At 34.2% G+C, this 11,497-nt stretch overlaps 1 protein-coding gene across 1 annotated transcript; it reads right to left on the bottom strand.

Moving 5' to 3' along the window:
- Positions 1 to 2,595: 2,595 nt before the first annotated feature.
- LOC136221689 (protein SUPPRESSOR OF GENE SILENCING 3 homolog) lies at positions 2,596 to 5,765 on the bottom strand. Its single transcript, XM_066009104.1, has 6 exons — positions 5,152 to 5,765; positions 3,956 to 4,637; positions 3,579 to 3,873; positions 3,252 to 3,496; positions 3,076 to 3,170; positions 2,596 to 3,006 (listed from the first exon to the last, which is right to left on the bottom strand). Exons 1-6 carry the CDS (start codon positions 5,571 to 5,573, stop codon positions 2,898 to 2,900), a joined length of 1,848 nt encoding a protein of 615 aa, XP_065865176.1. The 5' UTR covers positions 5,574 to 5,765; the 3' UTR covers positions 2,596 to 2,897.
- Between the last annotated feature and the right edge of the window lie 5,732 nt (positions 5,766 to 11,497).

An 11,497-nucleotide genomic window follows, 5' to 3' on the forward strand; every position in this document is an offset into this window, starting at 1 on the left:
AAGTACTGATTGTAATAGTTTATAGCATAATATACTGACGCTGCTTCCATTTTAATATATATATATATATATATATATAATTCTTTTGTATCGTAGATATAATATTTACTTTTAATTGTTGTTTAATTCAATTTTTTTTTATTTTTCATCGTATTCTAATATATTTCTTAATTAATCTCCTATTTTATTATTATTGTTCCACAAAATTCCAGTTTAAAAAAATATGAAAATGTATTAAAATTACTAAAAAGTACAAATCATTAAATTTTGAAAAATAAATAAACAATTCATCTAGTGGTTGAGAGTTTACCTATGCCTTGGGAGGTCATGGGTTCGAATCACATCCAGGTCTGGTGAGGATTTTTCTTTATTCTTTAATGTAAAATTTTTTTTTTAAAAAAAAAATTCATCTTTAATTATAATTCTATAAAAAAAATTAATCAATTTTTTATTTTCAAAATTAATTTAATATGATTTGAATTATCAATAAAAAAATATATATTAATGAAATATACATAATATAAATCTTTTTTATAGTATAATATAAAATTACTCAAAAGTTATATAAAAGTTTCATATCCCGTGCATCGCACGAGTTTTCGACTAGTAACAATAAATTATATATAAATAATAATAATAATAATGATAATAAATTATATATAAATAATTATAATAAATAATGATAAATTACTGAATGCTGAAACTGAAGAGTTCCATATTACGATTGAAGTGCATCAAGGTTCTGCACTAAGCCCATTTCTTTTTGCCGTCGTTATAGATGAAATAACGAGTTCACTTCAAGATGGTATACCATGGTGCATGTTGTTTGCAGATGATATTATGTTGGTTGATGAGACGAAAGAAGGCGTGGAGAGGAAGTTGGAACTATGGAGACAAACTTTAGAATCTAGAGGTTTTAAGCTGAGCCGAATTAAGACGGAATATTTGGAGTGTAAGTTTAGCGGCGATAGGAGCAGGGAGGCAGAGACAATCACCCTAGATGAGAGAGTTGTTCAGGCATTGGATTGCTTCCGGTATTTAGGATCTATTATCCAAACGAATGGAGAAGTAGATGGAGATGTTGCTCATAGGATTAAATCTGGGTGGGCGAAGTGGAAGAGTGCTACGGGTTTTCTTTGTGACCCCGACATGTCTAATAGATTGAAGGAAAAATTCTACCGCACGGCAATTAGACCAGCATTGTTATATGGTACGGAGTGTTGGACAGTGAAACACTGTCACATTCATAAGGTGTCGGTGGCGGAGATGCGTATGTTGAGATGGATGTGTGGTCATACGAGAAAGGATCGAGTGAGTAATGAAATAATTAGGACAAGGGTAGGGGTTACATCTATTACGAATAAAATGAGGGAAAACCGACTAAGGTGGTTTGGCCATGTAAGACGAAGAGCGCTTGATGCGCCGATTAGGAGGACTGAAGAGTGGCAAAGGGATGTAGTGGTGAGGGGTAGGGGAAGACCTAAGCAAACTTGGAGGATGGTGATCGAGAGTGATATGAGTTTATTGGGGATTGAAGAAAATATGGTAGTAGGATAGAGTGGAGGGAGAAAATTTGTATTGCTGACACGACTTGATTTCACGGTTTTATATGATGGTTCATGTTAGCCGACCCCGAATCATTTCGGGACTAAGGCTTTGTTGTTGTTGTTGTACTGAATGCTGAAACTGAATACTGAATTGAACTGAATTGATTGTTACTGAAATTAAATAATAAAGAACATGGCCTAAGTGCCACCAAATAAATTACTCACTTCCTTTAATTATAGAAATAAATTAGTGAATTTCAAAAACTTCCAGTTCATTAATATTAATTCGATCAGTTTTAAAAAAACACTAATCTTACTATTCCACTAAATTCGGTTAACCACTAATCGATTAATCAATTATTTTGATCAGTTAACCTTTTATTTTGATTTCTAACCATTTATATTGTAAATAATAAAAAAAAAAATTCTAATTTTTATTATAAACGAGATGTGAGTTAGAACTTTGCGAATTATATGAAAGGAGAGTGTGCTTTAGAATGTAAACCGAATAAATAATTCCAATAATAAATAGGGTAAATTATACCCATGGCTACTTAACTTTACCAATTTTCACATTATGGCCACTGAACTTCATTTCTTCTCGGTATGGCTACTGAACTTTACACTTTTTAACACTGGTGGTCACTCAACGCCTCAAAACAACCGTTGACGGCTAAAAATAAAAAATTCAAAGCGTTAATAGTATTCTAACTTTAATTCTTGAAAATTTTCGTTTTGAGGTCATTTAGGTGTTGTTTGGTTAGGAGAGAGTGAATTTTTAGAGAGAGAAAACTCCAAAAAATGTGATTTTTGAAAATAAAAAACGTGGTTTCATGGTAAATTTCATTTTGAACAACTTTAATTCTTGAATATTTTCATTTTGAGAAGTTAACGGTCATTTTGAGAAGTTAGTTAAAATTGAGTGGTCACAGGTGTTAAAAAATGTAAAATTCAGTGGCCATACTGGAAAGAAATAAAGTTCAATTGCCATAATGTGAAAATGGATAAAGTTCAGTAGCCATTGGGTGTAATTTACCCATAATAAATAAGTAAGAGTACTAAAATAACATTATCTACTACAGATATCCTATGGCATTTGTGAATAGCAGTGAGACTGGGGTGTTGAACTTAAAATGTAAATACTTTTAAAAGCACCACAAATTTGTGAATATTCCAACAAATATTACATAGACAATTCCACATGATAAAAGTTACGTAGCATAGGACAAGTCCAGTTTGGTAGATGATTAAATAAACAAGTAGAAGATGAAAAGGTTGGTTGGAATAGGACTTGACATTTCTGCACTATCTCTTCAACTTAAAATAGAAGAGAAGAGAAGAGAAGAGAGATTAGAGAAGTCCAAGTCTGAGTCTCTCCCTAACATTGCATGCCATTGCCAGCATACATCTTGTGTTACTCCTTCCTTCATTCTTTATGGGTTTTGTGATTTCTTCCCTTCTGCATCCAAATTACAATGTTATATTCTATACTCATCTGCACAATAAATTCATTCTAATAATAACTTACATGTATTCATACTCATCCAAATCTCCATCATTCTCTTTTCTTGATTCAAGAATGTTTCTGATCTGTTCCTTATAAAACTGCTCTTGACATTCCACCTATCAAAATAAGAGAGATATCATATTATACTTATTTATATGGTTGCTCCTAATTTCTCCAATTAGTTTGTGGCCTAATACCTCTCCCATATGCTGCTCATGCTGCTCTTTCACTTTACATCTCATAACATCCAATTCCTTCTTTGCTATTTTCAGCTTCTCCTTTAATATACCATAACATTCTTCAGATTCCTTTGCTTCTTTTTCTTGTTCAGCTACTCTATTTCTCAACCAAACAACTTCATCCTTGTCTTCGCACATCTGCTTCACTCCCTTCACAACTGTTTCTTTATACGATCTCATTTCATATTTGAGCTGATGCTTGACTGTCAAATTATATACTCAAGATTGAACAAAACATACATATGTAATGTAATGTGCATTGAAATAGCCAAGTAAGTATTAAACCTGACATATGATTGTTGAAGATATCAACATCTTTTTTCAGTGCCAAGTAACCATAAAGTTGTTGCTCTTCGCTTGATACAAAGTAGACAGACTTAGCATCCCAAGCATTTCTATCACTTCCTTGGGCTACGAAATGCTTATGCAGGCGCTCTGCTTCTAAATAACCCATCACCGAGCTCTCAAAGACCAAAACACTCATTCCGCAATGTCCATCCATATTGTAACATTGTTCAGCCTTCACAATTGCATCATATGAGCTGAACATCTTCATCACTTCTTGATTCATGCCAATCCCCTGAAATTTGCAGTTTCATATTAGGTTCAAAATTAAATCAATCAAATATTCGACTAGAGAAGTATGAAAATGAAGTTTTCACCTTGTCGTTCTCATCCATTGTGTGCATTGTGTAGGAAATAACAACCATAGGAGGCCAAACTATCTCATCATCTCCCTTATCTTCTTCAAGTCCTTTCCATTTAGGACGTGGTTTAGCAGCAGGATTAGAAGACGCGGATTCACTTTTTAACCTCTCTACAAGCAATTGGGCAAGCTCTTGATGGAGCCTCACCCGGGTCAAATGTTTCCTGTTAACATGTTGTGTTAGGGTCTGTAGGCCTACGTACTGTTTAGAAGCATGGGGACTGCCTTGGCATGCTGGACAATACCAATGCCTGGCTGGGTCATTCATCTCCCCCTGATTGATTAGAAATTCCAATTCCCTATCAAATTTCTCGAACCATTTACTCGTCCTGCATCTCTCAGGGCTTATTGGACTGGCATTCGAGTCATAATCATCAGTATCAGGCCATTTGTCGGAGTTGTTACTATCATCAACATAAGCAGCAGCAGAAAAAGCAGGCCATTCATCTTCCCATGCACTTGAAGAAGTAACTAGTGGAGGTGTATTCTTGACACGCTTATAAACTTGTTTAGGTCCTTTGTTTTTTCTTCTGTCCATGTTTTGATTCGAAACACCGCTTGCGATTGCTTCCTTGTACTTCCCTCTAGGAATTATCAGCCTGGTACTTTTTGCATCCATTTTGGCATGTGATTCTTCCCTGTATCATTGTTTTGAATGAAACTTAAGTGAATTTCAGATATACAATAGACATTTAAACAGAGCAAAAGAATGCACGATAATCTTTTAAATGAACTTGTTGATTGAATAACCAACTATATGATTCACAATCTCATGATTTCTAGTAAAATTGGAAGAATTTACAATTAAGTTGTGATCTTAATGAGCTATGTACTAAAATGTATTCTATATGTCGATATTTAAGATCACCACATATGAGAAATCATTTAAGAATGAAGCACACAATTTTGTCTGCAACTCAAATGAAAATTTTAATTCACAGCAGAATATCAAACAAAATCCCTCATTTGACCTCCCAAAGAACACACCGCTTGAAGAAAATTTAAATCTAGAAACAACAGTGAGATATTTAAGTTTTTAAGAATATGGATTAAATGCTAAAAAGGTATTAGTAAAAGTGCAAGATTAAGTAATGTATTAAAACAAAAACAAATTACCACATAAACTAAAAGAATTCGAGTAATGCTACTGACCTGCAATTAAAATTTGAAATGGGATTTGTGGAAGGTGCTTTTTCCCACAGAAAAACCAAATCTTTAGGGAGAAATTGCTTAAACGTATCGGATTTGTGGGCATAATCACAATTGAGAAGTGGGCAAATTCCCTTTTTGAGGTTTGAACAGTCGAAGCAAAGTGAGTGAGCACATTTACCACTCATTTTCAGGTGATGATTTTCCTTTCTTTCCTTGCAGAAATCACAGAAACTAAGAGACGATTCAGCTGTCATTTCCACGGGGATTTGAGAAGTGAAAAGACAGGCCTTGAGAGCTTCTTCAAGCTGGAGTTTCTCTGCAAATGTAGAGTCTAAGAATTGCTGAAGCTCATGTTCATCTTCTTTAACTTGGTTGAAGAAGTGGGTATCAGTTAAAGGAAGAAGATGAGATGAGATTGCCATAGTAGAAAGAAAAGCTTTTTATAGATGGATAGTTTGGTCACTGTTTCAATTTCATCTTCTAATCGGTGAAGAACTTGGCATGGAAGGTGATTCCTGCGTACTCATTAATCTATCTTCACTTAGAGCAACTTCTTTGACAAGTGAGACGACTTGCTTTTTTTTCGGTTTCAAAACGTGCAATCATTCTCGGAATCAACTCTACTATGCTTCCCTAGTTTTATGTCTTCAGTCACGTATTGATATGCATTTTAGATTTAGGGGGTGTTTGGTAGCTGCTTTTCCACCTCCTGTTTGCCTTTTCACTTTGAAAAGGAGAGTTTAAGGTGTTTGGTTAGACACCTCCTGTTTGCCTTTTGTAGCCGCAAAGTAGCTTTTTATAAAAGCAGGGAATCCCTGCTTTTTGGAACAACAGCCTTTTCAAACAGCAAACACATGAAACAGGAAACAGCAACAGCAAACAGCAGATAAAACGAACGGACCCTTAGATTTACTCTACCATTCTAGTATATGAAACAGTATAAATTTCATGGTAACATTTTTAAATAAGATCAAATTTTAGTGTTGATGATGTGCATAAAAAATTGACGACAAGTGACCGAGAGAGGTGAAACCTAAAATAAAGTATGATTTAAGATTAAGCATGACATGTGCTATGTATGGATGATTTTAATCAAGGGTTAATTCCAAAAACAACCCATGTGGTTTCATGTAATTTAAAAAAAAACCATGTGGTTTGTTTTTACCAAAAAAAAAGATTGTGTTTTACGCCGTTACAAAAATTACGGAAATGGAGAAAACGCTATTTAACTTGGTGACGTGTCAAAGGGTAGATTTGTCCGAAATTATTGGGAGACCTATATAAGCTCCAGACCTTGTTCTTCTTTCCCCAATTTTCTACTTCTTCTCAATTTTTTCTTTCGACCGAAAATCTAAAATCCAAATTCCTTAAAATCATGTTGAGTAATTAACATGTTCGTGATTCTCTTGAAGTTTCGAATGTAAGCCCCAAGATTTGGAGTTCCAATTTCGCCTAATTCGTGTAGAATTTACTGAACCCTAAAAGCTTGAAGAGATGAGTTCATCGAATTCTCAAATTTCATTGGGTTAGTGGCATGCATCAAACTGCTTCTGTGGGATTAGAGCTCCAATCCGTCGAGCATCAACAAAGTTAAACAATGGAAGGAGGCTGTGCGAAATATCCTGATCGAGCTGCTTGTCGTTATTTTGAGTGGATTGGTCCTAATGATTTAGAAGTTTGTCGTGCTCGTGTGGATGAACTCGAGATGGAGTTACGGTCCATTTCTGAGGGTAAGAAAAAGGTAGAGATGGAACTGTTGCAGGAGAAGGAAGAAAATGGAAGACTGAGAAAGGAACTGTTGCAGGAGAACGAAGAAAATAGAAGATTGAAATCAGAAAATGGGTGTTTAAAGAAGAAATTAATTGTTATTGTGATTGTAGTGATAATTGGGTTGATTGTGATGATGATTGCCAGTATAGATAATGATAGTAGGGTAGATGGTAGATTTGGGTTCCCTCAACTAGAGTTAAATCCTCTATCTCCCCTACCATCACCAACTCAAGACCACCAACTCTAGAGCATAGGCTATTATTTGAGTTGGATGCATTGGACTCAGCTGGTGAATGTTCATCACCATCAACTAGATTGACAAAAACATCATCCCTAATCATTGACACGGGTTTAGGTAGAGCTTCAAAATATACATCCCAAGTATCCCAATTGCTATTCGCATCTGCCACACTAAGACATGATTTATCATCTACGATCTCCCAATAACTCCATTCACCTCTAAGTCATATCACATGCATCCACATCCTACACCCACCTGTATACTTTAACTGACTATAATATTCCAATAATATATAATAGCCTAAATAATCTTTGTCTAATGTAATCTCAGCTTCATCTACCCCTAAATACTTCATGGAGTCATCAAATGAGGACCATTTGCCTCCGTGGTGAAATACCAGGGTCACATATCCAGCCATCTGCACCCATTCATTCAACATACCAGCAAAAACAAACAAAACAATAATAAATAGCTATTTAATGACCAACAAAACCATAACTCGACTTATATATCAAACCAACAAAAACCAAAAGACAACATTAATCGATAACTAGAAACAGAGAGATGCATAAAATGACAAGTCGATAATATACACGACTCAATTGAACTAAAACACTATTACATGCAATATAACTGTTGATGATTAATATACCTAACAAAAAAACCACAAATCCGATTATTAATCGTAAAAACAGAAAACCCTAGCTTACTCAAACAAAACCCGAAACCAAGAACACATGTAACAGAAGAAAAAATCGAAATTTCCATGGATATGGTGCACTTACCTTGGCTGACACGTAACCCCTTGGAAAACCTTAAACTGTGGTTGCCCTACCCACTTCAAACAAGCGATTCCAACGTCTATCTAACTTTGTTGCTTCAGAAAACACACACCTTCAGTAGTAGAAACGATGATCGAAGTGGTTATGAATGAGTTCTTGGTTGGCTGCCACTTCGTATTCCGATTTTGGAAAGCGATCAATGCAACTGAAATATGAAAAGTCACTAAAGATAAACGTTGTTAGAACAAGTTCTGGAGCTTATATACATCTTCCAATAATTTCGGACAAATCTACCCTTTGCCACGTCACCAAGTTAAACGGCGTTTTCTCCATTTCCGTAATTCTTGTAACGGCGTAAGACACGATCCTTTTTTTTTTTTTTGTAAAAACAAACCACAGAGGTTTTTTTTTAATTACATGAAACCACAAGGGTTGTTTTTGGAATTTACCCTTTAATCAATCTAGGATTTCTGTGAATGGTTAGCACATGTCCTCGTTTTGCTGCCCACTTGGCTTAAAGGAATTAAAATGTTTATTTTTTTGAATTTAAGTAAGTTTTCGGTGAATGTTCATTTTATAAAATGGATTTAAGGTTAAATTAGTAATTTTATTATGGGATAAAGTGTAAAAATACTTTTAACGTTTACAACCAGAAACAATTTTATTTTTAATGTATAAAATAATGCGATTTTATCTTTAATGTTGGCAACCAAGAACAATTTTACCCCTAATATTGATAAGTGGGATCAATTTCAGACATTATTGACAATACAAAAAGTCGCAAGCACTTGCATGTTTTTGAGCTTCATATGAAGTGGGAATGAGGTTTCCCTACCTTGGGCTATCGTGGACATATGTTGGAAGTTCAACTAGTCAAATTTTCCCCATTTCATGACTAGAGCTAATGGTTCGTGTCAAGATTTACAAAAATATATGGCTAACAGGAGAAATATTTTGGTCTTTCTAGCACAAGTCAAAAGTTCTAGTGATGATGGCTAATAGGGTGGATTCAGGGCGTTTTAAACATTTTTGGAGCCCTGTGCTACATGAAAAAATATTGGATCATATTTATTAAAAAAATTAATACTTTCATATAATAATGATGTTTCTACAAAATAAAATACCAAAATACTTTTAACTTGATTTTTAACATAATAAATATAATAAAATAATTAAATTGGATTTTATATAATAATAATAATAATAAAAAATTGGACCTCTTAAGATTCTTAGAGCGTTAATTTTTTGGATAAGTTAACATTCACTTAAATTTTCACATAATAATTAATAACTTAGACGTATAATAAAAAAATTGGGCCCTCTGAAATTTGGGGCCCTGTGCGGGAGAGCTCATTGTACACCATTCTCCTACTTCCCTGGGTGGATTTCACAAAAAGAAGTTGGAAAAATTACAAAATTGTATTGGAGACCTATTTACATAATTTAGGGTTAGGCTATGCTTACTTTGTTTTTGACAAAGTAAGTCTTACTTTGTTTTTTCCACCATTGGATGGCAATGAACTTTGACAAAGTAAGCTCATCCAATGGTATAAAAAAACAAAGTAAAGCTTAGTTTGTTAAAAACAAAGTAAGCATAGAAGACACCTACATATTTAATCCATTTATTCAACGTACTAAATATCTAGACTATTTTTGTGTGACTTCTCCAAAATACCCTTAATATATATATATAACACTTAGAATTTTTTTAGTCTTTCTTCTTTCTCCCTTCCACCTGACTTCACAGATTTCGCAATATACGAAGTCTGCGAAGATAATGTTTGGTTCATTAGATGATTTTAATTCGCAGAGTTTGCAATCTGCGGAATCTGCGAAGATAAAAGATGTGTTTTTAAGCATTTTTATCTTCGTATATTGCGAAATCTGCGAAGTGGTATATAACAAAAAAAAAAAAGCATAACAATGGAGTCTAACATTAAAATCATAACATTATCAAAATTTACAACAAGATTGCATCAATAACAATATTAAAATCATAACATTGTCAAAATTTACAACAAGATTGCAGCAATAACAACATTCAAATCATTTCAAAGTCAATATGACGAATCTTGACGGAAATTTCTCCATATATCAAAAGAGAATCCAAGAAAAAATTCTGCTCTGCATCCCAGTACACCGTCTTCTTGAAAGGGATATTATGTATTAAACCACCTTCAGAAAAATTTAATCATGTTAGGAAGAAAAATGACGACTTGGCTTCTCGAAAAGAGGATTTCACGAAGGTTGCAAAGAGAAATATGCAAGAAAGAGGACGCTTTTACTTCACGAAAAGAGGATTTCACGAAGTCTGCGAGAAGAAATGTGACGATTTTACTTCGCGAAAACAAATTACTCGAAGTCTGCGAAGGTAAATATCATGAACATTTCTCTGTCACGGGACTCGCTGCCGTCTATTGCACCTTCAGACGACGGTTAGCTTCTGTCATGTGAAGGCACGACATATAGCATTAGCCTATTTGCATACTGTCATCTTACTCTTGTTACGATGCAGCTTATTTATTACTACCGTCATGTGAACCTGGGCTAATTCTTTTCTCTATTGTACCTGAACTTAATCTCCCACCCTCATCCCATCCTTACGCGACACACTGACTATCTTTTATACTATTTAAGATATTCTGAATTATGGTAAAGTAGATAGAAAGTCCACATAGTTTTTCTCTGAAGGGTATGTAGTCCCATTGTGGCATCCGGCTTACCAAATTTTCTCGGTATACAGTGAAAATACCAAGTGACAACTTTTATTACTCTTCGAAAACAGACGTTCGTTCCGTTAAAACCGAACTCAAAAAACCCATGCGCTCCCAACATCCCAAAAAGAATAAAGGGAACGCGAATAAGAAGCTCACCTCTGGGGAAAACACGAGTTATTCCCGTCGTGGTCGGAAGCTTCACATATTTGTCGCTCACAATGTGTCCATTTTCTCAAATAGCAAACCGTAACAATAATTGGTAGGTAAAACAAATGTAGCTAAATATGGCTAGGACTAGGGAAGCACGCTGATTTACATCAGCAAATTTTCAGTCCAAATAAATTTATTATACAAGACAAACTCACATATATGCCCCTACATCAAAGTGGGGAAATCTCATGGAGTAAAATTGAAATCCTAATTATCTTAGCATTAGGCTACTACCTCATCGGTAAGGAAAATGTGGAGATTTTAAGTTATGTTTTTCATTAAATAAAAATTGATATAATGACCAATGTAACGAACTAAATATGCATATGAAAGGAGATAGTGACTTGGAATCCTGTCATTTTCTACTCCATATTCTAAAAACATTTATCTAGTCCTAGTATCTACAAATGGAGTATCTAATTTTCATTTAATCTCTGCATTTCATGTATATATGAATCATCAATCTACCTTTTCAGTATCCCAGAAAATATGCATGTTTTTTAGTATAACTACAATTTAATGCATTAATTGTTTAATATAAAATTACTATATTTAGAATAATTTATTAATTGAATAAACCTCTCTAATCCAACTCTCCAAGTTCCTTTTTCCCAAACCCCATTACT

The sequence above is a fragment of the Euphorbia lathyris genome, chromosome 3, assembly GCF_963576675.1.
Source record: "Euphorbia lathyris chromosome 3, ddEupLath1.1, whole genome shotgun sequence".
Taxonomy (NCBI): domain Eukaryota; kingdom Viridiplantae; phylum Streptophyta; class Magnoliopsida; order Malpighiales; family Euphorbiaceae; genus Euphorbia; species Euphorbia lathyris.

Bases quoted from the DNA above. Each gene is read 5' to 3' on its own strand.
- LOC136221689 (XM_066009104.1), bottom strand. From the start codon at position 5,573: ATGGCAATCTCATCTCATCTTCTTCCTTTAACTGATACCCACTTCTTC. The intron at 4,638-5,151 runs GTCAGTAGCATT...ACAATGATACAG, and splicing joins ATTTCAAATTTTAATTGCAG to GGAAGAATCACATGCCAAAA. The intron at 3,171-3,251 runs GTATTAGGCCAC...TTATTTTGATAG, and splicing joins ATGAGCAGCATATGGGAGAG to GTGGAATGTCAAGAGCAGTT.